The sequence below is a fragment of the Mercenaria mercenaria genome, chromosome 9 (assembly GCF_021730395.1).
Source record: "Mercenaria mercenaria strain notata chromosome 9, MADL_Memer_1, whole genome shotgun sequence".
In the NCBI taxonomy this organism is placed as follows: Eukaryota; Metazoa; Mollusca; class Bivalvia; order Venerida; family Veneridae; genus Mercenaria; species Mercenaria mercenaria.
In genome coordinates, this window is record NC_069369.1 from 56,614,709 (window position 1) to 56,642,459 (window position 27,751).

The window sequence follows — 27,751 nt, forward strand, 5'->3', positions numbered from 1 at the left end:
CATATTTTCAGTAAATAGGAAGTCTCAGCTACAAACTCTGGTTTTCATATAATACTCGTTAGGGTTTTAGTAATGGACCTTTAAAGCAGATGGCTGCTAAATTAGAGTTAAAATTAGAACAATAAAAAAATGCTGCAGTTTTGGAATTTTAGCAGATTGACACGGTAGCTGTTTAATGTAGTTGACTACTAAGGCTAGTTCTTACATAAGATCCAACGACATGATAAACTTTCTTGTTTATAAATAATTGTAACTTAACCTTTAGCCTGCTACAGGCAAGTGATTTTGCCTTTGTGACCAGTGCAGACCAAGATTAGCCTGCACATCCGTGCAAGCTGATCGTGGTCTGCAACTGTTCGCTGTTCAGTCAGAAAATTTTCAGTGAACACCCCTTTGAATAATAAGTGGTACTTCCCAAATTGAATGATGGACCAGTCCATTTAAACAATTTAGTTGGCTAAAGTTTAAAGTACTGCTAAGTATTACCGATAACCTCTGATGAGAAGGGATGGTAAGCAGTCAGTTTAAATCATCCTGTTTTACATGTTTGCCTTTAGGTTACATGCTGTCTATCAAATGCTGTCCGGTTTCAACTGGTTACAAACAGGACTGTAGCCAAACCGAGGCACTTGCTCTTGTCTACGGTAGATTTTTGTTGAGGTTCAGTTCTTATAATTCGTATTTTTGTAAAAAAAAAAAGAATTTTCAGTTTTCCCCAAAATATAAAATAGTTAATTTACGCTTGCAATAATTAATAATAATAATATAATTTCCTGCATTTACCTCAGCATAACCAATTCAAGTACATGTATCATACTTATCACTGTATATATTAGTAGGCTGAAACATTTTATTTACAGTTTGAAAGGCTTGTCAAGTGCCTCTCAGATATCAGAAAAACACATAAAATGCATTCTCTAGGGCTTGAAAAAATTTCTGGTTGGAGTGAGCTGGGATAGTGGGTGGGGGTACCCCAAACTTTAAAAACTATTCTAGCTGTAGTTTGCCGACCTTGTGTAACTGTTGTCTTTAATCTTTGTGAAGGTTTGGTAACCAAGCAGCAGAGAAATGTTTAGCTTTCATCCCTGATATGGTCACTGAACTATAGTTAGTTGTTAATGTAGCAAGAAATTTCATTTGAACTGAGCATTTGGCTGACCAGAAATATTGGGCTTGTTCAGTATTAAAGGCACTGACCTTCTGAATAAAAAGAAAATCTTTAGCAAAGAAATGTTAAGCTTTCTTCCCTGTTGGTCAATGAACTAAAGTTGTTAATGTCTACTACAGCAGGAAATTTCATTTGAACTGAGCATTTGGCTGACCAGAAATATTGGGCTTGTTCAGTATTAAAGGCACTGACCTCCAGAATAAAAAGAAAATTTTTAGCAGAGAAATGTTTTAGCTTTCATCCCTGTTGGTCAATGAACTAAAGTTGTTAATGCAGCAAGAAATTTCATTTGAACTGAGCATTTGGCTGACCAGAAATATTGGACTTGTTCAATATTAAAGGCACTGACCTCCAGATCATACGACAACAAGTGAAAAGAAAATTTTTAGGTATTACTTAGGAAATTAAAGCTATTTTTCTCAAGAAAGCTTTGAAACTTAAGTACTTCCAGATTCTATGTTACAGAAACCCGTGAGAATTAGTTTTTTTAACTAATTTTTACATTGAAAATTGAAAAGCATTTGTAATGGGTTAATTAATATTTGTATTTAACAAACTTTAAATACACATTCCATCTTGGTAGTCAAGAAAGTGGGAAAGTTTTTTTTTGCTGTGGCACCCGGGGTTCATTCCCCGACTCCGGCATCTTTTTTCTTGATTTTGCATTGTTTAGATAGTTTAGAAACAAAAACTCATATTGTTATGTTCATACTATTGTATGACCAAACTTCAGCTTTAAAGAAAGATCATTTGTAGCTAAAATCTGGAGGTCAGTGCCTGTAAAATTTATGAGACACTAGAAAAACATTCAAAATATAGCGGAAACTGTCCATTTTTGGGGGGTTGATTTCTTACAAGGTTCCATAACCTGTAGGTGTCAGATTGAATTATCTGTGAAAAGCAAAATATGCCAAACTTTAAAAAAAAAAGATTATGAAAAATACACATAAACTGCATAACTGTGTATACTTATAATTTTTCATTTAACAACTTGAGAGATTTCAGCTAATCAAATTTCATCATGACAATATCAGATCTAAATGATAATAATAGTATCTCTCTTGTTTAATTTCAGCTAAGAAAAATCACGGCCATTAAAAGAGATGCCCATAGCTTCCCCTCAAAGTGATGCTGAGCTGCTTCAGCTGTTCCTTCAGTCCAAACCTCATGGAGTCTCAGGTGCGATACCTCAGTCACAACTAGTGGGCAACTGTAACAGTGAACAAGGAGCATGCGGGTCAGACCTGCATCACCTTCAGGGTGGAGCATCAGTCACAGCCGACAGTGAGGAATCCGAATTCTTAATTAGTACACACAGTCCACCAATATTAAATCTTAGTCCGAATTTGAGTCCCACAAATGAAAATCAGAGGACGTCACCATTTTATGATTTGAGAGAGTCAACAAGGAAAAGGGGATTACAAGGTAAATTATATTATTCTTGTATTGTTGTGTAAAAAGTATGATCAAGTCAAAACATCTTTAACAAAAGTAGGTAAATAAACAGCCTTTTCAGTAGTTATATTTGCAGATTATAGACTCTTGATGTGTTGCTGGCTGATTCTGGAGCCATTAGGTGCCTCCTTCAATACATTGCCTCACATCAGGGTACCTATAATCCTACCAAACCATATCTTAACCTTTGGAAACTCCATAGGCTCATAGGCAAACTAATTCAAGCACAGAAACTGCCAGTCAAGACATCTAGGGTCATCATTTGGTTGCCAGTGTAGGTGTAGTGTTAACAGCTATTCAGGTAAGGCTAAAAAAAAAAATATGTGTGGTTCAGGTAACATTGGTAAAAAAAATAGGGTAGGTAGGTAGGCTTTTTTTTTTTTTTTTTTTTTTTTTTTTTTTTCCCCTTCGACGCCAGTTGGTACAGACATAGTTGGTCACAATTCTGTGAGATATGCACATGGAAAGCATCTCAACAATATATGCAATTCTAAGAGGCATTCTGTTATAAATAGGCTACTACATGGTGCCAGGATGGTCTAGTGGTTTTGACATAATCCGTTCTCTGGATTAAAACCAAGGTTCAAATCCTTGTCCAGGCAAACACATTTTTCCACTGTCACGGCGAGAACACTAGCCGCTGCCATGTTGAAATCGTAATCGATAAGACGCTTGCATTCATTCGTACTCAATATTTTTCGTATCAGGTTAAAAACCACAAAAAACTATAAAAAAAGTGTTAGGGTCGGCGATGAAAAAATAGGGTCGGTCGGGTTACCTGAACCACACATATTTTTTTTTTTAGCCTAAGCAAATATAATTGTCTATATTTGCAGATGATATTCGCTCTGCATACAGTTTGTTTTATACATGCATTTTAAGTTCCCATAGAGATAGGTTTATGATTGAGTTTCCATTTGTCCAGTCTGTGTCTCCTGGTACAAGTTTTAGTTAAAAATTGTCAAACATTACATGATATTGTGTTTTTCACACGTTCACTTGCACAGTTTGTGTTGAAATGGTAATTTGCGGAAACAACTTCAACATTAGATATGTGCTTACAGAGTCATGTTGCAGTGAATTTTCACCATGTCTACAAAATAATGCTGAATATTGCATATGGTCAGTCAATGTGATATTGAACAACATCTGTATTAAGATGAATGTGAGGGTCTTAGACTGTCTAGTAAAATGACCTTAGGTCAGACAAGAATATGCCAGCTTGTATGTTCAGAGGTATTTAAAAACATCTAGACAAAACCTTCAGATGACCTGTTCTCATGAGGATTGATGGATCTTCTCTCAGCTTGTCATTAGGTTAGGCCTAAAAAAGAAAATTCTTTGTTTCCGGTAACATGCTGAAAAAAATTAGGGTAGGTAGGTCGGAATTTTTTTTTTTTTGGAAATTTTTTTTATTAAGGGGGACTTTTCGAAATTTTTTTTGTCAAAAAATGATTACAAATAAGGGGGTTATGCCTTTAGAGCATCAGTAAGTTGATTTCTAACATCACTGGCTATGTTTAAAGCATAAAAAGTGCAGTTTTGCATCTTTTTGTTAAAAAGTTGAAAAAAATATTCTCCAAGGCCATAAAAACATTTAGGGTCGGGCCAAAAATTTAGGGTAGGTCGGGATACCGGAAACAAACAATTTTTTTTTTACGCCTTATGAAGGAAAGTGAACTTTTATAGTACCTTAAAAACAAAGACTCTCTTCATCTATTTGCTATCTAACTTTAATGAACAACTGTAGCCTATATCATGATTGCTGGGCTCTCAGTCAGGGAAACTAGGCAGATGTGAAGGGATGTGATCTTGAAAGCTTGACAAGGTTTTGCCCTCTTATTCAAGATATCCTATCATTCTTTAAATAAAACCAATCTGTTGTTTTTCCATACTATTCTGCTTATCAGATTCTGTTTCTTTTTTCTATGGCTCCATCATTTGTTAACATTCAATATGTTTGCTATGAAAAAAGTACACTTTATCTGGGTGTAAATCAAGAAGACAGTCTACACCTCTATTTGACACATATTTTGTGTATTGAGAGTAAGTCAGGTGTGCCGAGTGTTTGTGTGACACGGCTTTCAGTATGGGGTCATTCTCTATAATGTATGTACAGTAAACGGTCATATCTGAGTGACTTTAAGCTCATTCATAAATGATAATAGATTGTTACTAATTAAAGCGTGTGACTCAACAGCTACTGTGAATATTCTCAGTATCTCATTAATAAAACTGAAAACTTAACTAAAAATAAATTAGACCAGATAATTACATGTTTAGTATTCAGATAATGATCTGTTTGTGCTTCAGATTCCCTTCTTTCATTTGGAGCAGATTTATTCAAAGTTCAGATAATGCTGCTGTCCAAATAGAGATTACACATAACTGGACAGATTTCAACACTTGATCAGAAATTATGAACCTGAGGGTCAAAGCGAGTAATCAAAACTGTACAATATATTAATGGGAGTACTGTCTATTAGGTTAATCATATGTCCAAACACTATGTCCAACAAGTCAGAGAAACGAACAATTATAATACATTGATTTAACTAGCAAATAATATTTTTTGTTCTTACAATTTTAAAAATTGTCATCATTTTAAAAGTATTAGTCCCAAATTTCATGTAATACATTAAAAAAAATAAAGTGTTATGTAAACTTAGAATAAACAAATTCATGTTGTATTAAAACTTCTATAAATTTGTTTAAGGAATAATAATCTCACGGTGATTTGCTGAATAAATCACTGTTGGAGTTCAATCAAGGAATTATATCCAGACTTTAGCCCATGATATAATGCTAGCACTGAACGAACAAAAAGTGATTTAATTCAAGACAATCACTAAATGAATATATTATTTTGTTCTAACACGTTATCAAGGATTTAAAGTAACTTGTCGGCAGTCATTAAGTATTTGCCCGTTTTCAATGGTTCTTCCAGGCGCATTACCCCTGAGCTATGACTAATAGTTGTGACGTCAGAACAGTGAATTGTTGTTTAATAAATCACTGTCTCCAGCCTTCTTTGTTTAACAGGAAAATGAATCGGATGGTGTTAGAATTAAAAATAGTACACACTGTATACATGTATAGCCAAAAACAGTATAAATGTGTACTACCATAAAAAAAACTGAAAGTTTTTACACAATCAGCTGTTACTGCATGACATTTGATTATGAATGTAGCTCAGTATAGACAATTTATTTGTATATTTAGTGAAGTTAAATATATTTGATAAGGATTATCAGCATTTGAAGTAAATATCTAAATATAAAATATTTCAGTGAAAGATGAGCAGAATACATCTTTAATCAAAGGCATTATGACCCTTCAAAATTTTAGTATCTGACACTTGTTTTGTTGTTTTTTAATGATAGCGTGTATATTACTTATAATTACTCTACAAAGCAAGTCATATACTGAATAAGCATTGAATTCCGAAAAAGAAACTGTTTAAACAGCCCACTTCCAGACAGTCAAGCGCTTTTAAAAATCAACCATTTTCAAAGAAAATGTTACACATGTTTGTTTTGATGCCTTTTTAATACGCGTGCCAGTGTTGAAAATGTCAGTTAACTAAGGTGAACATACATTTTCAGCATTGTATATTTTTAAATTTATTAAATACAAATCATTCTAATTTTTCAAAGAAACTTTTAGAATAATTTTCATACGGGACTAGTACAGTGCAAACATGTTAATTGGTCTAATAAAATTAGTTGAATTAACGATGTAATTCGTTTATAAATTATCTGTGTTTTGTATAACTCCTAACTTAAAATATTCATAGAGTATGAAACTGTCTACGAGGGGGCACTGTGATCCTGCACACATGTAGATCAACTTGAACGGTAGCTAATGATCCATTCTCAGTCAGATTTTCCACAACGATAAAAAATTAATCAACATGCATATGAGATCTTAATTTTGATAATTTGAATTCAGTAAAAATGTGCAACAAATAGAATCCGCATTATCTTTTTGAAATTTCCCCCTAGGCTATACATTTAATTACTTCCTCTATAGATGTGCATTGTGAATGCCCATCCAAAAGATCCCAAAATTATACATAGAAGTATAAAATTAACTTGATGAGCTATAACTTTTTAACTAGAAAATGGACTGGTCCTTGAGGGACTCCATCATTCAATTTGGGCAGCACCACTTATTATTCAAAGGGGTGTTCACTGAAAATTTACTGACTGAATAGCGAACAGTGCAGACGATGATCAGCCTGCACGGATGGTCTGCATTGGTCGCAAAGGCAAAATCACTTGCCACCAGCAAGGTAATTTTAGGTTAAAGGTATAGCATGATGCATGTCATAGCGTGTGCGAAGTTCATTTTTCGTACTATGAAATAAGTAGATGTGACCTCAGGGTTGAAACAAAAAATCCCAAAAAGTCCATTTTTACACATTCATTGCTCAAATAAATTGTTATATTTACCTTTAATTATTGTAGGAATCAAATGTTTACTTCTAATTAAACAATAAATGGTTTTACTTGGCAAAATTGATACAGCATGTTGACTTAATATATTCTGGAATTCATTCATTAAAATATAATAGAAATAGTTTTCAAAAGATGTTAACACTATTTATGCACGATGGGTGGTTATACGTCGGGCATAATAATTTCATGAGGGCGCAGCCCGAGTGAAATAATTTGTATGACGTATTACCGCCCGAGTGTATAAATAGTGTAAAACACAGTTTTGCTATGAATTATTTTGATTCTAATATGCCGTTAATCTAAAACAGTAGATAAAATATAGAAGCGCTCTTTCTTGGTCGCAACAAAAACGTTGACGTCACCGCACGTTAACGTGACGTCATTCTAGCACGAGTGTTTTAACAGAGAAAAGCATATTAGAATACTGAATAAATATCGCTTTGTTTGTATTGCAATATTATAAACATGCCATCTGTAATGTTTTCGTGCCTCACACATAAATTAGGAAAAATATGGTAATTTAGTAATACAATTAAAGTGAAAATAGTGAACATTGAATTACTTAAGTCTATTTAATTTTGTTTTAAACATGATTTACTAAGGTAATGGATATGTATTGACAATCTGAAATTTTGTATTCTCAGTCAATATAATGCCGTTCCAGCATTCTCCAGTTTCTAAGAAAAACCATGTAAGCATCCAGATCATGGTGAATTGTCAAAGGAAAGTGTGTAATCACATGAACATTGCCATTTGTGTCGTTAATTTATGGGTCTGCTGTGTTGATGTAATTTTCTTCATTTTTATGGATATTCCAGAATGTTATAACTTGTTGGGATTAGACTTTTTACACCACCTTTTCAATACTTTTCAGATGGCATTTATTTTGTTCATTTACAATGCCAACTTCGGGATACCAATAAAGTATAGTATTGTTATGTAAATTTGAAACGTAATTAAATATATATTTTTTGTGTACTGCTCATGTACGAAAATGTGCCAGTTGAGCAGTTTGATATTATATGAATATGAGTGAAGAAGTTACTTATCAGGAAAATGTTCACCTTTATTTACTGACAGATCAGTGTAGGAAGAAAAGATGTGTTCACCCGTATCAGTTATAAATAATAAACGTATCAGTTATAAATAATAAACGTGTTTACAGTTTAGATTTCCCTGTATGCGACTAGTAAAACACAGTGCTCATTGGCTCTAATGTATGTCAGCTGTCTACTTGCCTTGACCAACAAAGTTAGTTGTAAAATCATGCTTCGTTAGAATGCATGGCCACATTTTTTACCAACCTATAAAAAGTTTTCTATTGATTATTCTGCAGGGTTTGTTTGCTGGCCAAGTTTCTCTCTCTTGTGTCGGGCGAGATAAAACTTCTGTGGTTTTGTTCGGATATTAAGGAACAAAGATTTACCGTTCAGCTATTTTCTTATAATCTGCGTAGTTAATCAAATATTTTGTCCAGGATTTGAAAAAGCTAAGTCCAAAAAAAATAGAACAGTTTGTACTGTAATTATATATTGTAGCTTTAAGGATTTATCGATTTTCTCTATAGGCATTCCTAAACTTTTGATCACCAAATGAGTCATCCTAATTGGTCCTCAACTGGTACTCTATACACCAACCCACCAAAATGACATCAAAGTGTCGCCCCGCATATCTTGATGTAATAGCGCTGTTACTAATAATACACCAGGTAAACACATACTATCCCAGTTTTTTGATAGGCTGAGTGTACATTGATATACTACAGTCATGTTCATAAAGTACAGTCCATGCATCTAATATATTATGCATCTATATTATGCATGACAATGTACCATGTACAAGTCTTAAATAAAATTCTGTTCTGTTCTGTTCTGTTCTGTTCTAAAAAGGCATGCAGATTTTGTATCAGCATACAAAACATTTGACACTGATAAATTAATTAATTTGCTGACATTAAATTTTGTAATTTGGCAAAAATGGCCATTTCTTTTGAGGCACAAAATGTTATGAGGACAATAATGTTATGCTGGGTATTTATGTTATGTTGGATTTAATTTGAGAGATGGACACAACCATGAAATCCATGAAAATTAATCCCCAAAGCTTAACCTTTACCCTGCTAAATTTCTAAAATGGACTGGACCAACATTCAATCCGGGCAATACCATTTATTATTCAAAGGGATGTTCTCGACTAGATCCGCTGATCTTCAGCAGGCTGAAGGTTATAATATGCATTTATTCTGCAGTATGTTTGTGTTATTTTACAAACCAGAGTCCATATTCATAAAGATTTGTTTGATCTATGCAGCGTTGAAATATTGAAGATATTTACCATGATTTCCTGCTGATATCATGCAGAATATCTAAGGATTTTAGCTTGCACAACATATTTCTGTGGTTTAATTTATCCACAGAGTGGGTGATATTGTATGAAATGGTGTTAACTTGCCAATCTCTTATATGTTTGCCTAAGTACTGAAAATCATTTGTCAAGAGCAGTTTTCTTAAATACAAAAACTAAACTTGAATGAATAAAATGTGGAGGGCCCTTGAATTAGTTCAAATTTTGTAAATTGACTATTACCTTAGATACCTGTGTATAATATGCAGGTTTTTGACTCCCCAAGACCAACCCTGAATTGTGGGTGCATACTATATACATGGGTTTATAGATGGTTTTCCAACTTCAAAAAACAAGTTGTTTTCGATTTTTCACCATTCCAGTGGAGGCCTGGAAACTACTCTCCATGCCAAAAACTGTCTAGGTTAAAAATAAGATTACTGTTATGTTCCTTCAACTTCAACGCAGTTACTCCACAAAATCCCTGTGTGGACATCTAGTGGAGGAGCATGCATGGTGACTGTACATGCGCGGGGCGTGGTGCTCCCAAATGAGTCGTTAAAATCCCAAACATGTACGTGTCGTTAAAATCCTGAACATGTATATACACTGTACACTATATCTAGCCCAATGTTTTTACACCCCCACAATTGGCTAGACAGCGGCCTTGAAACCATCTAGAGTGTCCTGCAGAACTGTCTGTATATGTAGGCTATTCTGCAGGATGACCATGCGTGGGAAGAATGAGTGTTGATAAATGTTGATCTTACAGTTGTATAATATTATGTTTTGAATTTCATGGTGTCCCGGTGTCTAGACAATGAATAGGAAAGTAAGATGATGGTACCGCCACTAAATTGTTCATGTAACCTTATACATAAGAATTAAGTTGGATGATTTCCTTTGGGCTTGTAAAGTTGGCCAGTTCAACTGTTGCATCATAGAAGTAACACTGCCAGGGCTTTGATAATTAAAATACAAAAGTCATGTTTATTCAGTACGAATCTAACTGCATTTTGCTGTATTTGTTCAACTTTCTTCACTTGTTTGGATTGATGAGGATTCCAAATAGTTGAGCTATATTCCAATTTTTGACAAACTTATTATTTTAATAGTTTAATTGATATGCACCTTCTTTTACAGTTCTGGAACAGTGTTTAAGATTACATTTCACAAAACTCAGGGCCTGAGATGCTTTTGACGCACATTTATCAACGTTAAATTCCATTTGCCAGATCGAGTTTACTCCATTCAACAAGCTTATCTAAGTCATTTTGTAATATGCCGTATGGTCATCTTCCACTGTTTTAACAGCACGATAAATAACACAGTCGTCAGCAAAAAGACGCGTATAGTTGATGAATTATATTGGAAACAATGTCATTAAGGTTTAGGAGTATATCACCAAGACACAGAAATATTTTATAAACGAATAACATCATTCCCAATATTTTACTTAACCATTACATGTTCTGCCGTACTGTCCCGTACTGAAAATATTCTGAAAAAGTTGTCCCCTTTTGAAAATGAATGCCATTTGTAAAGAAATAAAAATAAACAATTGCTGAAAACTGTGTTCCACTTAATTATGTGAAATTTCAACACTCACATGCGATTGCAAATGAATCAAAACTTACATGTGTAACAGTTCTTTGAAAATGGTGAGTTTTTGAAGGCGTTTGACTGCCCGGAAGTGGGTCCCATTTAGACAGTCCTTTTTTCGGAATTCAATGTTTATATTAGTATACTGACACTTGTTTTGTTGTTTTTGTAATGATAGCGTGTATATTACTTATATTACTCTACAAAACAAGTGTCAGTATACTGATATAAGCATTGAATTCCGAAAAAAGAACTGTTTAAACAGGCCCCACTTCCAGACAGTCAGGCGCTTTTAAAAACTCACCATTTTCAAGGAACTGTTACACATGTTTGTTTTGATGCATTGTAATAGCGTGCGAGTGTTGAAATTTCACATAACTAGGTGGAACACAGTTTTCAACGATTGTTTATTTTTATTTCTTTACAAATGGCATTCATTTTCAAAGGGGGACAACTTTTTCTGAATATTTTCAGTACGGGACAGTACGGCAGAACATGTAATGGTCAGGTAAAATATTGGTAACGATGTTGTTCGTTTATAAAATATTTCTGTGTTTTGGTGATATACTCCTAAACCTTAATGAACAAAAGGAATAACATTGGGCCAAGTACTGTGCCTTGTGTTATTGTTTCTGGTCTGATTTGAAATATTCTGCTCAGTGTCAGTATTTAGAACACCACTTCAGCCAGTGCTGTGGGGCATCAGAGATGTTTTTCATTAAATTCATTACCTCTCACAATCAACAGCACACATCTGTGTCAACTGTTGCTGTTAAGTTGACTGTTCTTACACTAACCCCATGTGAACGTTTGAAGGACTATTCAAGAATACAAGTTAACTGTTAATTACTATGAATGGGCAGAGTGTTCCAATTAAAGTTCCAGTTAAGCTAGCTCTAGAATGGGTGATGAACCAGTTCATGACTACTTTCTTCATAATGAACTTTTCTTGATGATTATAAATTACCATATTAGTTGTTTGATAAAGCAGGGATCATACGCCTGCTTATTTCATCAGATTTATTACAAAGCTTTCCTGTGAGTCTCTATCCAAATGATTAATATCTTTTTTTAACAGTGAAAAAGAAACGAGACATAATATTAGCATAGGTACACTTTTAGCCCTGCATACATAAACTGCCACTTATTTTCTGTTGGAATAGAGTTGTTGAACTACATTGTAAAGCTATTTATCGCTACATTGAGGCCAGCTACACTACACTACCCAATGGGGAAAATCTATATCGGCTAGAAAACTTGGGTTCTAGCTAACCAGCACATGGGAAATAATGTGTACTTTTGGATCAATGAAAATATTCTGAAAAATTTCTAGTTCTATGGGATTGTGGATGCTTTTATGCAACATATGTGTTTGTTTATGAAACAATTCACTAGACAGGTTCATAGTCAATGGATTTTATTCTAGGCAGGAAACCTCTCATCTAGAAGTTGTGATAAGTTTTTATGTACATGTACATTAAAGGATAATTGGAATATACACAAAGTAACAGTGATATTGTTGGAGAATAATCTAACCTACAATGTATATGATATATCAAGGTATTAATGTTAGTTCTGTTGATAAATTACAGCTGGATTTAGCTGATCAATTTGGTATAAATATTTGTACAATGCACTGTGTAAGCCATGTGTATTGACCCAGATAATTCATGCATGTATAATATACATGTACATGTAGAATTAATGAGATATCTGTCCTGAATGTGCTTAGAATCTAGATGTTAATGTTTTATGAGGAAACTTTTATACTTAGTTTCCATAAACTGTAAGATTGAACATTACTAATAATAATTTTATTGGCAGATTTCAAATATTTCTCCTCAAGAATTTGGTCTCTTTTAGGTTATATAAATTAATAATAAATGTAAATTTATTTAACCATAAAAAAATAGTATGTATTATTTTTTTTTTACATCTTTAAGCCTTTTAAAATGTAAACTGAGTATAAAGCAAACTTTATCTGTTTAAGTTAGCCTTGCTGCTGATCATGTTCTAGATTAACCTAATCATGCTAATTTAAATCAATAGAGGGAGTGCTGGAAACCTTGTGCCCAACCATTGACAACATTCTTGAAAGTTAAGGGTAAATGCCACAGTTGCTTAATGTATATAAGGCAAAAATTTTCTTACGGACAGAAGTTCGTTAAACTTTGTGTACTTACTGAGAGTCATGTTTAAAACGGAAATATGTATTAAAAGTCATAGGTACTCAGACTTGATCTTGAATTATCTGCCCTTGAAAATCAGAAAATACTAAAAAATCCAATTTTCAAGGCAGATAATTCAAGATCAAGGCAAGGAAACTGTGCATTTTAATTTATATTTCTGTTCAGACTTTATGTGCAGTCAGTATACAAGGTTTAAAAAAATTCAGCCCACCAGGGAAAGACATGGATTTTGCTGTATTATTTTGTCACGTTCATAGATAAGGACATTTGCCAGTGTCTATATTGACATGGGGAAAAACTTTCTTACAGACAGAATTTCACTGTGTTTACTGACAGAGAATCAAATCAAAAACAGAAATATGAAATAAAACAAATCATACGTACCCAGCCTTGGTCATGAATTATCTGCCCTTGAAAGTCGGAAAATACTGAAAAAATCTATTTTCAAGGGCAGATAATACAATATCAAGCCTGGGTACCTATGATTTTTACTTAATACGTAATTATTTCCATTTTAAACTTGACTCTTAGTCAGTACACAAAGTTTAAAGAAATTCTGTCCGTAGGAAAATTTTTGCCTATATACATATATAAGCAAAAGTGGCATTTATCGTAACCCTTAAGATTGCTTATCAGTTCAGCTGATTTTTTTTCCCTTAAAGGATATTTCATTTGATTGCAAGAATTTCCTTCTACTTTTTGATTTTTAACTGAATCCCTGTTCTGTATTCCTTATAGTTTGGTTTGTTTTGCAAATTTTAAGAACATTTAGGGATAGGTTCTATCACATTTTGTAAACATGTGAAAGAGCTTCCGTTTTTTTTTCTTGGGAATTGTAACCTTGCCAAGAAAAGAACACAGACTATTTTGACTGGTTACAAATACAATCACAAAAAGTCATACATTGAAAATGCTGAGCAAACATATGGAAAAAGAAATAGATAAATTTAAGAGTAACATGTATATAATTATAATGTCAGTGTCAGTCTTTCAAAAATGAAATCTCTAGCTGCAACAGTATTTTACTCAGCTGGGAATATATACTAATACATGTAAAGCTTTTTCTTTGATGTAACTATAATTAGTGAATTGATACACTATGTCTGTCAGAACAGAGTCTGACATGGTGAAAACAGTACTAAATATTCTTCTTGAATATATGCTTGAAATAGATCAGTTACATGTAGAGGCAGATCTTCGGATAGCAGGGGTCAAAAGTTTGATCCCTAGGTGTAATTGTTCTCAGTGATGATTTGATAGAAGACATTGTGTCTGAAGTCTTTTTGTTCTCCACCTCTTGATTCATGTGGGGAAGTTGGTAGTTACTTGTGGAGAACAGGTTTGTACTAGAGCAGAATCCAGGGATGAATGATGATTGGTTAATGATTAACTGTCCGCCATTACATACTGTTGAAAAATGGTGCTAAACTGAAAACAGACTTTACAAAACCTTTGTTACCAAAGAATATACCTAGATCTAGTGTGTTATAATTTTAACAGCTTTTAATGGGTACAAAAATTAATAAATTAGCCAGTTGTGACGGCCATTACATATTTTGACAGTATTGAAAAGAGATGGTTTAATTTCTGTACGTCATGATTATGACATGGTTGGCTATCTGGGTTCAGGGATCTACACTGAGAAAATCTGAAATTCTGCATGACAAAATTTTGCATTAAATTATTTAGCCATTTCAGTCATAAAATAAAAGCAAATCTGGTTGGAAAGTGAAAGAAAACAACCTGAATATGGATCTGAAATTAGCTGAATTTTGGCACAATGTGTCTGAATATTCATATGGCAGCGGTTTTGGTTTAGAGATTCAGACAAATTCAGAAAAAAATTGAACAGATTCAGACCTTCATTTTGCAGGCTGCACAATAAAATACTTTCTAAATATAAAGCTAGGCCAAACTTAAAATATTCTTTGTTTCCCCATCCCGACCCAAGCAGGTGAAGTATGGGTAGGTAGGTAGGTAAAATATTTTTTTTTGAAATTTGTAGGAATAACTGCAAGGAGAATACCAACACTCTAAAATTTAAATAGGTATCAAGTTTACATGTATTCAATCTGAATGCCTTTCTGCAAAATGACCAAGTGATTCTTGTGAAGCACATACTATATTTTTCTTTCACTTCTTGCCTGTTAACAATAAGGTATTTGGTTGCATACTGCAATTAAAGATGTGATGGATAGCTCAGATGGTAGAGCACCTCAGGCCTTGCATTATAAATTGGTTTTGAGGAGGTCGCAGGTTCTTCATTGTCAATAGTAAAGGGTTCACTATTTTCGGTGGTGGACAGTTTTACGCTAAACTGGCTATTATCAATTGCTGCATTTACTGTGGTTTCAATTTCTCTATCACCAACAGCTTCGTCGACAATGTCACACATTGACAACTTCGTCGACAACTTGCAAATTTTCTTGTTAACCAGCGAACGATTTGTGTTTCCATTTTTTACAGTTACGGAGATGCAAACTGAATGCTCCGCCATTTTCTGATTTGTCATCTCCAAGTGTCTTTTTACCATCGACTGTTCTAATACTTACTTGCGCCAATGCGATACAGATCAAAAGATCGGTTTCGTACTCAAACTAATTCGAAATATGCATTTTTCGTCCCAGGTTTTTTCGTACCAAATAAAAAAAATATCATTTCGGTTTTGGCGATAAAATTTTTCGGGTCGCGCCGATTTTTTCGAGTCGGTCGTGGATGGGGAAACAAACAATATTTTATTTTAGGCCCTATTTAAAAGATTGATCTTAATTTAATTAAAAACATACAAACATAAAAACAGACAAAGCTTTCTGTCTTAGTGTTTATGATTTTTTAAAAAAAATGCAGTTTGCTCAAAAGTCCTCGAGATTGTTGTGCCTCAGTGTAGTAACACGGTCCACTTACACTGCTGAAAAAGTAACATTATCTAATGCAGAACCAAATTAAAGCCGCAGAAATTTAACAAAACTTATAATTGGGCATTGTTTATAATTTTAATTGGTTTCCCAGAAAAAACATATTTAATTTACTTATTATTGTAATTAATATAATTTGAATATTAATTGTGCTAAATATATTTTGCAATCCTGTTTTGTATCTGGGCCACTAGGTCATTATACGCCTGTATATCTATTTTACAAACTAAATTGGAAGATTTTAGTTTATTTTGCTTACTTGATTTAAATTAGCATGCAAATAAATATATATTTTGGAAGTGGGGAAAAGGTTTATATTGATCTTGGAGGTTACAAGTTTCAAGTTGACAACATTTATTTTCTGTATTAGTGATATATAAACACACTTTGAACCTTAGTACAATTAGATCAAAGTAAAATTATGCAGAGTTACAGTTTTATGTATAGTTGAATGTACCTGAATTGTACATGCAGCTTACTGCTGTATACAGGGACAAAGCCCTGCCAGTAGACATACACAAATGAAAACTGCAAGTTGTGCAGTTGCTAATGTTTAAATCTTGTTGCTTAATCGGAGATTATTTTGTAACCACCCTCTAAATAAATGTTAACTGTATTTACTGGTCAAAATGTTACCTGTACAAAATTTAATGTGTAAGGCAGAATGTTACCTGTATTTACAGGACAAATTTTGTAACGCAGAATGTTACCTGTATTTACAGGACAAAGCTTTGTAAGGCAAAATGTTACCTGTATTTACTGGGCTTTATATGACCTGTATTTACAGGACAAAGTTTTGTAACACAGAATATGTTACCAGTATTTACAGGACAAAGTTTATAACGCAGAATGTTACCTGTATTTACAGGACATAGTTTGTAATGCAGAATGTTACTTGTATTTACTGGACAAAGTTTGTAACACAGGGACAAAGTTTGTAATGCAGAATGTTACCTGTATTTACAGGACAAAGTTTGTAATGCAGAATGTTACCTGTATTTACAGGACAAAGTTTGTAATGCAGGGACAAAGTTTGTAATGCAGAACATTCTGTGTATTTACAGGGCAAAGTTTGTAAGGCAGAATGTTACCTGTATTTACAGGACAAAGTTTGTAAGGCAAAATGTTACCTGTATTTACAGGACATAGTTTGTAACACAAAATGTTACCAGTATTTGACTTTGTATCGCAAAATGTGACCTAGTGACACAGAATGTTACCTGTATAAATTTATTAACTATGTTACATGTATTTATAGATGCTGCCCAGCGTGAGAATCAACAACAGATCCATCATCATCATCATCATCAGTCATACTACACTGGAATTATAACAGACGATGTTGCTGTTGTACGCAAGGTAACATTTCATATTTATTTATCATGTTTATATATGAAACAGTCTGTTTATCTTTTAGACAAGTCACATGAAAGGATCCCTTCCAAATTGCCAAAAACTACCAACATCCCAATTTGTATATTTTTCCTTATATACGTATTTCTGTGATTAATTTTTACCCATACTCTTGACTGGTACCAGACTCATTTCCAAAAAGGCTTTGAAACACTGTTAGTGTGCTTTAGTTTAGTAGTGAGATGTTAGTGTACTAGAGAGAGAGAGAGGAACCTGCAACAAGGGGTAGTTATATAGCCACTATGACCATTATAATGTGTCCAGCAGGGGTTAATTTGTCATAGGGATGTGTAACCTGTTGCCTAGTGTGTTAAATATTGTAAGTCGACTGTCAAGATACAGAATAAGTGTCTGTGAACAGTCGGGCATTATATTTTTTTATCTCGACTATTCATAGAATAGTAGAGCTATTGGACTCACCTGTGCGTCGGCGTCCGCATCCCGATTTGGTTAAGTAATTTGTATGTAAGCTGGTATCTCAGTACCCACAAATGGGAATGGATTGAAACTTCACACACTTGTCTACTGTCATGAGCTGATAAGCTTGCACTGTGCAGGTTCCATAACACTGTTCTGTATTTTTACAAAATTATGCCCCATTTTCGACTTTTGTATTCATTTAATTGACAAGGCTGTTTTATAGCCGAGCGTTGCTGTCCTCCAACAGCTCTTGTTCCATTAAAGGTAGCAATAGGATGGACTGTGTTCTAGTGGCAATATCTTTTCCGGAGCAGTTGTTTCAGTCGTGTAATGTTATTGCACAAAAATATGTAACTGTGTAACGTGTATTTATATAAGCAGTGTCAGTAACAGCGCTCTATGATGCAGAATTTGTATGTGATAGCCAGCATGGATATTTCTTTTCTAAAGTACGTGTACTTAAAGGCCACGCCAAAGAACAGAGTTATCAGGTTATGGGAACTTGTAATATTATAAACATTAACCAATTATACATGAGAGGCTGACAGGAGTAGCAAAGTCATATATTTTCTCACGGTTATGTCAGATTCAAGTTCTATACACATATTACAACCATCTTGTATATAGATAAGAAACTCTATAAAACACGGCTCTTGTCACTCCGAGTAAGCTTTCTTTGAAGTGTCAGGTTACAGAAAACAGCTACTCTTCGCAGTGTAATATGCCTACACTTACTGTTTATGAAGATTCTGTGGTACAAAAATTCAATGGGTTCTAGATAGAATTAGGAAAATCAGACCTGAAATCAGACTATTGGTATTTTGACATTTATATCCCTTATCATGCTCGACATGACTGATTCTGCTTTTGCGGCCAGTGTGGATCATGATTAGCCTGCACATCCGTGCAGTCTGATCAATGTCTGCACTATTCACCATTCAGTCAGTATCTTTTTGGTAAGCACCCCTTTTAACAGTTAATTGGTACTGTCCAAATTGAACGATGGACAAGTTCATTATAGAAATTTAGCAGGGTAAAGCTTAAGGGTTAAGAATGCCGAGTCTCCCAAGTGCTGAAATTTATTCAATAAACCTTCATATTATTAAAGTAGTTGATGTTCTGTTGTATGGTATGAATGATCCGAATTTAAGGCATGGCAATTCTAGTGGTTCCGCTTAAAGACTAATTATTTCAGTCTTCCAAAACTTGACCCAGAAAACCGAAAATAACTTAAATCAGCCAGATCTGGTTTATATAGTACTTTAAATACTATCGAAAGTGTTTTTTTGTGTGATTGAATTTAACCCACTGACCTAAAAAACTCAACCATACTATGTGTATTGGTGCCTCCAGCTGAAGATTCAATGCTTCTCAGTAAATCACCAGATAACAGCTTGCTGCTGGCTGTTCTGGAGAGAAAAAAACTTGGATCATATTCGATCTGAACTTAAAGTTTCCTTGTGAAATTATAATGTGTGTGAAAGGAGTTATTTCAAAACATCAGCTAGATAGGGAAAATCTGGTGAAATCTCATTGATTTGCTGTAAGAAGATTAATTATTATCATTCATTATGTTTGCATTGTTCATTGTTAGTTATTTGCCGCAAGTTTTCGTGACTAACTTGACAAATATCGGTCATTATCTTGAGCGAGCATTCATCCGTAAGCTCTTGATAACTTCTATTGCTTTTATGCATACATACACTTTAGGTTTGGTGACTACCCGTTTAAACATTCAATCCCAAATCCAACCACAGCTTTATGTTTAAACTGAAAAACTCTTTGTTGGGAGGAAATTAAACTTTAAAATTTTGGCTCAGAGCTACTAAAGCCGGCTAAAGGATATGAAAATTTTCTCAGTTGTCGGCAAAGTTTTAAGAGAGGGGGGTCTAGAGGTCTTCACAATTTAGGCCTATTTGTCATCATTTACATTGCAGATTTAGCTCAAGTTTTCCCCAGGCATAAATGGAAATTCGTGAACAAAGGAATTTGTTTGACACACTTCCAGCTCACTTAAGACCTTGCTGTTTCAGAATGCAGGTTTTCCTGGGTTTGTGGTCGCCTTCTTTTCTTCAAACAAAGGAATGAATTCATGAATAAGTTAAATGTTAAAGTTCTGTCCATTATACATAAATCAGGCTCTTCAACTTTTAAGGTCACAAGCAGAAACAGGAGTACTGTTTTTTTAGACCTTATAAAAACACACCATTACCTGCAACTGCTTGGCAGTACATAAGTGTAGTTATGTTTGTAACTATTAAAATAACAAAAAAAATCGGCTAATTTCAATTAGCGCTGCCATACAAGACTTAAACTGAGATATACCTGTTTAAGTAAATGTCTGCATTTTGAAACAATTAACTGTTTTCTTTGAAAAGAAAAATATTCTTACTTAATTATCTGTACTAAGCAAATCGAAGCTATTGTTTCTTGTGTCTGGATTATTATTTGATAATTAAGATGAAATGAAAGTCAAAATATTTTTAGCTAAATGCTTATAAAATCACTTTTTTCATCTGCTTATAATATAATCAGTTGATCTTGATGATCTTGAACTTGTCATTTTGTAGAGTTTACTCAGGTGAGTAATATAATAGCCATCATGTTTTACTCAAAGTGGGTGATGTAACGGCCATCATGTTTTACTCAAGTGAGTGATGTAATGGCCATAGATGAGTAATCTAATAGCCATCATGTTTTACTCAGTTGAGTGATGTAATGGCCATCATATTTTACTCAGGTGAGTGATATAATGGTCATCATGTTTTGCTCAGGTGAGTGATGTAATGGCCATCATGTTTTACTCAGGTGAGTAATATGATGGCCATCATGTTTTACTCAGGTGAATGTTATAATGGCCATCATGTTTTACTCAGATGAGCGACATAGGACCATCATGTTTAACTCAGCCAAGTAATATAATGGCCATCTGAGTTTACTCAGGTGAGCAACATAGGACCATCATGTTTTACTCAGGTGAGTGACATAATGGCCATCATGTTTTCCTAAGATGAGCGATATAGAGAGAAATTGTAAACTACAGGTTGAGGTTCTTTGAATTTTTCTGATGTAGGGTAATATATTAGTACATGTATAATGTAGTGAAGATAGTTTGCCTACTGGTGCATATCCTTTTAAAAAATGCTCTGACTATCTGATATAAGGTTCACCTATAATTTTTGTCTCATGTCAGACATTATGTTGCTTTGCCACAAAATTATGGTATGTACCAATTTGCATTCTAGGGTATAAAGCAGTCACTCTTTGATGTGGTCTCCATAGATAAAGTTTTGTCAATAATTTCATACAAAGGTTTAGTTTGGAGGCCATACAGGGGGAATTTCCTGTGCTTTGTGAATGCGGGAAATCCAGGGATGAGGCCCAGCTAGTGTTAAAACCTTTTTGGTAACGAGGCAAAACAATGGAATATTGACTGTATTTCAGAAAAAAAAAATTATGAGATATACTTCAATATAAAGCAGAGCAAGATGTGCAGAGAAAAAGCATGATGAATCAAAGCACCATACAGAGGGTTCAACGCAATAAGGGCGTATCTACATATAATAACTATATGTAGATACGCCCTTATTGCGTTGAACCCTCGTACTGGCAGTGTGGCAAATTATAAGAACGACAGGCCTGCTTTAACGTAATTTTTGAATGACTTTTAATATTTACTGTGTTCAGGAATATGTGTACATGCACACCCACATATTCCAACATAAATATATAATATTGGACCATTCCCAACCGTTTGTATTTGACAGACCGCCTATTTATAGACTAAGTAGTTCACAGCTTTTTTTTATTACTGGAAATATCTTGGTAGTTTGATTTAAGGAATGGCAAACTCCATTATCTCATGCAGCAAACAGAACTATAGAATAGAATGTACTGCATGATCAGTGCATGCATTGTTAGTTTTTCCTTTTCTTGACTATTAATGTCACTCCCTCTGAAATATTTCTTTTGTCATACTCTTGTGGTCATCTTATGCTATTTCAAAAATGCAGTGGTCATCATGTCCGTCCCTTCTGTAACTTTTTTATGCAGGGTTTGTTATATTACAATAACTTAATTCACCCTCGTAAACATTCAATTATAACAAGACACTGTCAAAGGAAAGACTTAGAGCTCTAACTCAAAGGTTGAGGTCATACTTTCTGAGGTTGTATTCTTGTTTAAATTCATAACAGTAATGGATATTCAAATAATTTGACATAAACATCATATCACTATTAGAGGATCTTTAGAAGACACTAAACTCAAGAGTCAAGGTCACCCTTTTTTAAGGTTTCAATTTTTGTGCCCCCATTCCCCCACTCACCCATTCCACCAATGACTGTTAATGGTAAAAGGACATTTAATACTGTTACCCTTGTCCATTATGTGATGGGATTTTAAAAGAACTTTGGCACAATGTTATACAGAACACTCAGAACACATACTTGCATGTGTATTACATACAGCAGAGGCATTTTTGTCCTTGTATTAATAGAACATAACTACAGGTCAGTAACCTTATTCAATAAAGGCAGCAAGGTTGCAAGGTGAGGCATGACTGAAGTCTTTTGAATGCCAGTACCAAATGTTTTTATTAGTCAGTCAGACTCACGTAGTCACGTAGTCGATGACAAGCCCAGAAAATGCTATGTTTGTTTATATAAATATTTCAGTATCAGATGTAGGTATGCCAAAACTGGAAAGGAGAACTATTTTTATCAAATATATATATTTAGTAATATGTTACAGAAAAGCAAGTCGGGTAAAATGTTTTTTCTTTTCCTTACAGTAAACAAGTAGTGCCCGCAGTGGTAACACAAGATTTTATGTAGTGAACATTGTCTGTATTTCCTCCTTTACATAAAATGTGTTACATACCTCTTATACTTCAGTGGTGAAAAACTACAAAAAATTAAAGATATATCAATACAGCTTGTTGATATTATTCTTGGTGTGTCAGACTTTTTCTAAACACGTCATAGCTTTTTCTAAACACGTCATTATAAGCTTTTCAAAACACAATTTATACAGCAACAGGATAGAGTTATTGTCATTAAGTGGCTCATTTGAAAAGGCATGTATATATACAATTATACATGTTCTATATAGTTAGTAGGGCATTGGCGTAGGAACGATCTCAAAGGCCAACCCCCACCCCCCACCCTTCACAACTCACAGCCCCCCCCCCCCCACATTCTCCTATGCCTGTGTAGAGCTTATTTTGTGATGTTGTTTGTTTTATTTCTTGCTGACTTAAAAGTAAACTTAGGTTACTTTGTTCAATTCTGTTCTATTTTATTCTTCCAATTACACTTGAAAACAAATTTATATTGATGCAAAGTAATATAACACACAATATTATTTATTTTGACATAATTTTTTTTAATTGGAATCAAACAACTTTCATGTATATCAAACAATAATGTTAATCTGATAAAAAATGGTAACTTCCTTTTTTTCATTAAAATTAATTGAAATAGTTTAAATTTAAACACATACAGTTTATTTTAAATCAGTGTGAACAAAGTGCAGGATCTTATCAATGCTGTTGACTGACATATTCAACCCCTCCAGCAACACCACTTCATAGATCCTTTACATTCAATTTAGGGAGCAATGTGCCATTTCCAGTTTCCTGCCTAAGATGAGAATCTCTGATTGTACTGTGTTATCAAGCAAGTCCAATACATTCTTGGTTTTGTACAGTATGTTAGGGCCCAAGGCAATGCAGGTATAAAAGCTCTCCTTTGTCGGCCTGACAAGCATGTCATGAATATATCGGAGTTTACTTGAGCCTTAACCACTGGCGTATAGAATATTCATAGGTTGTGAGAAAAGCTTTATGTGGAAAACTTGGGCTTTAATCACTCCACTTGTACTTGTGGCACACACAGGTTAAATGTGGTCATGTTGTGTTGTGTGTTGTGTGTGAGATTGTGCAAAGTTTAGTCATTACACAGGAATATAGATTTACGAAGGGAATAAAATAAACTTAGGAATTCGAGCTTGACTTAGGAATTTTATCTTTCTATTGTGCAAACTTAAATGCATATTTGCATGAAACATTGGGAGTTGTTCTGTTTGCATTATATTAAGGCACAGCTAGTTTACTCTTACTGCTGGAAAGCCTTGAAATAGAAGGGTTTTTTTTGTTTTGCTGTTATTCATATCATATGCAGACGACAAAGTCGGATATCCAGCTCAATAAATTGCGTTTAAAGTTATCTCGGGATATTTAACTACATCTGTTTGGTTTTCATGATTATAAAGGCTTTAGATAGATTATTATGGATGTAGACATGAATTCATGTAATGATTGGATAGTAATTCTTTCAAAGGTTGGTAGAAGATTATATATATACAGTGACTTCAAAATCTTACATGGGGTACATACTGTTGACACATAAACTGTTTGTTTTGCAGGTCTTTTTAAAGAGGTAGTTTTTAGTCTTTCTGTTCCTTGATTTTTTACGAGCACCTGAAGTTAGATTTCAACATCCCCACATGAGTTGTCTTGCGGAACCAATGATATTATAATTTATATGTACTGTCAGTGGAAAAATATTCACATTTCCTTGTTCCATTTGTGCTATATCGTTACCATATGATGTCAAGGGGTCCATGTAGTTTAGGTTACTATGTTTTGAAAATATCAGTTGCCCCTCACCATTGTAAGTTCAAGCCTCACTCTGGTTTGTGTTCTTTCATGAGAGGAGGGGACTGCTTGGCCTAGTGGTTAAGGGCATTAACTTCGATGTGGGTTTGGATGGTAAAACATTTACTGGCCTGAGGTGTATATATAGAGTTCTTCCATGTGAAGAAGCCCTCCATCTTTACTGAATGTCATTAGTTCTACACAGGGGTCTTCCATGTGAAGAAGCCTTCCATGCATCTTGGTTACTGAAGGTCATTAGTTCTACACAGGGGTCTTCCATGTGAGGAAGCCTTCCATCTTGGTTACTGAAGGTCATAGTTCTACACAGGGTCTTCCATGTGAGAAGCTTCCATTGGTTACTGAAGGTCATTAGTTCTACACAGGGGTCTTCCATATGAAGAAGCCTTCCATGCATCTTGGTTACTGAAGGTCATTAGTTCTACACAGGGGTCTTCCATGTGAAGAAGCCTTTCCATCTTGGTTACTGAAGGTCATTAGTTCTACACAGGGGTCTTCCATGTGAAGAAGCCTTTCCATCTTGGTTACTGAAAGTCATTAGTTCTACACAGGGGTCTTCCATGTGAGGAAGCCTTCCATCTTGGTTACTGAAGGTCATTAGTTCTACACAGGAGTCTTTCATGTGAGGAAGCCTTCCATCTTGGTTACTGAAGGTTATTAGTTCTACAAAGGGGTCTTCCATGTGAAGAAGCCTTCCATCTTGGTTACTGAAGGTCATTAGTTCTACACAGGTGCCGGATGTGATGAAATAATGCCTGGGCCTGGGGTCTTCCTCCACTATCGGAAACTGGAAAGGCACCACTATATGTCCTATAATTGTGTCTGTGACCTCAACCCAACAAAATACAAATATTTATGCCAAGATGCCATCCAGCTGGCTTACGGGAGGTTGATTGTACCAGATGCTTGTATTGAGTGGCAGTATGTGGGTATATTGACCTGTGTTGTGTAGGTGTTACCTTAAACAAAACAATGGCTGGTGTATGTATAAGATGAGAATTCAAGTTTGCTATACCAGCCATATTTACAATATTATTTATATTTTCTGGCCTTTTAAAGACATTTTTATAGGAGAGAATTGGAAACAAATTCACTTGCAAAATTATCTTGGTGGATAATCATTTTGACTAGATTTTACCGCTGTTGCTTATATCTACTTAGAATAATTAAATACTGTTATGTAGACATTATTTATATTTATGAAGTGTTCTTCCTTTCAGAGCGAAAGTCCAAGTAGAAAACGTCGGAAAACATCAGGAAGTATAATAGATCTGACAAATACGGGTAATTCTCCAAGCCCACCAGCCACCTTAATGCAATGTGAGTCCGCCCAATCAGAGAGCGTTAGGTTACGACGTAGAAATCCAAGTCAGCGTCGACCATCCGGTGAACGTTCACATACACCCAGAGCCAGACGAAGGTAATTACATCGTGTGTAGATAGATTTTCTTATAGACTAACCATCATGTATTCTTATAGACTGATTAACATAATATATTCTTATAGACTTATCGACACAAGTTTCTTCACATACATGGTAAAAACAGATGTTGTGTAGTTGTACAGCAACACCAAATAGGAAATGTTGTTTTATAGGGATATTTAACAGTAATACAGCTACATAAAGATGCTTTAGTATGAAAGTGTAAGAGTCCAGAGCTTTTAAAACTACCAGAATACATTTATGAAATAATTTTGGAATTTATAGGCAATTTTACTTTAAAAATAAATCTATTGGTCAAGATGTTGTAAAAATGAAAAAGTTAATTATTCATAAAAATTGCCTACAGCATAACATGTATTGTTTACCTTCACATACTTATATTTATCTCAACTTTCAAGAACAAAGTAAGTACAGTTCGAACCATTGACATTTAATTGATAGTATTGTAGTGACTGACCATGTACTGTGTTAAAGCAGGCATTTGATAGGTTGACCTTGTCAAATTGTGACATGGTTTTAAAGAAATAACTGACAGGCCTTAACCCATTTATTTCACTGTCATACTTGTACAAAATCAACATTAACAGTTTGATTTTAAGTGATATAGGTTAAACACATTCAGTTTACCAAAATCTAGCTGGATGGCCAGGGGGTTTAAGGTAGCAAGCAATCTTTGAAAGGGTAAGGAAGTTTAAGGTAGGCTACCGTAGCAAGTAGTCTTTGAAGGGTAAAGGAGGTTTAAGGTAAAGAGCAATCTTTCAAAGGGTAAGGAGGTTTAAGGTAGCAAGCAGTCTTTGTAAGGGTAAGGAGGTTTAAGGTAGCAAGCAATCTTTGAAGGGGTAAGGAGCTTTAAGGCAGCGAGAATCTTTGAAAGGGTAAGGAGGGTTAAGGTAGCAAGCAATCTGAAAGGGTAAGGAGGTTTAAGGTAGCAAGCAATCTTTGAAAGGGTAAGGAGGTTTAAAGTAGCAAGCAATATTTGAAAGGGTAAGGAGGTTTAAGGTAGCAAGCGATCTTTGAAGGGGTAAGGATGTTTAAGGTAGCGAGCAATCTTTCAAAGGGTAAGGAGGTTAAAGGTAGCAAGCAATCCTTGAAGGGGTAAGGAGGTTTAAGGTACAATCTTTCAAAGGGTAAGTGGGTTTAAGGTAGCAAGCAATCTTTGAAGGGGTAAGGAGGTTTAAGGTAGCAAGCAATCTCCAAAAGGTAAGGGGGTTTAAGGTAGCAAGCAATCTTTGAAGGGGTAAGGATGACTAAGGTACAATCTTTCAAAGGGTAACTGGGCTTAAGGTAGCGTGCAATCTTTGAAAGGGTAAGCAGGCAATGTAAAACGGGTAAGGAAGTTTAAGGTTTGGAAATTATCTTTCAAAGGGTATAATGATTTTGTGTGGTTGAAGTCGTGATCAATGATTTATTAAATTGTTACTTTGAAATATTCACTATTTTATAAAAATGCTGAAATTCTGTACTTCATTTTAATAAAATCAACATCAAAACCACAGTGAAAACTGATACTATTGATACTGAAAATTGTTTCATTATTAAAAAGAATTGTATAATTTTACTAGGATCACAAGACCACTTATTTAGGCTGAAATGATTATAAAGTTAGTTTTAGATTCGAAAAAAGGTTTCTTACTTTTTTAAAACTTAATACAGGTGGATAATATTT

At 34.4% G+C, this 27,751-nt stretch overlaps 1 protein-coding gene across 2 annotated transcripts in view; it reads left to right on the top strand.

Annotated features, from left to right (window-relative positions):
* The window catches only part of LOC123547138 (E3 ubiquitin-protein ligase RNF38-like), a 51,779-nt gene that overhangs the window by 9,551 nt on the left and 14,477 nt on the right, over positions 1-27,751 (top strand). The window contains exons 2-4 of one of the 2 annotated variants that reach the window (XM_045333996.2): positions 2,244-2,593; positions 17,391-17,491; positions 25,862-26,061. In XM_045333996.2, the coding sequence (XP_045189931.2) occupies positions 2,272-2,593; positions 17,391-17,491; positions 25,862-26,061 (623 nt within the window). In that variant the 5' untranslated portion in view covers positions 2,244-2,271. Of the gene's footprint in view, positions 1-2,243; positions 2,594-12,247; positions 12,589-17,390; positions 17,492-25,861; positions 26,062-27,751 lie in introns of those variants that run through there. The other variant, XM_045333997.2, reaches the window with a different exon arrangement.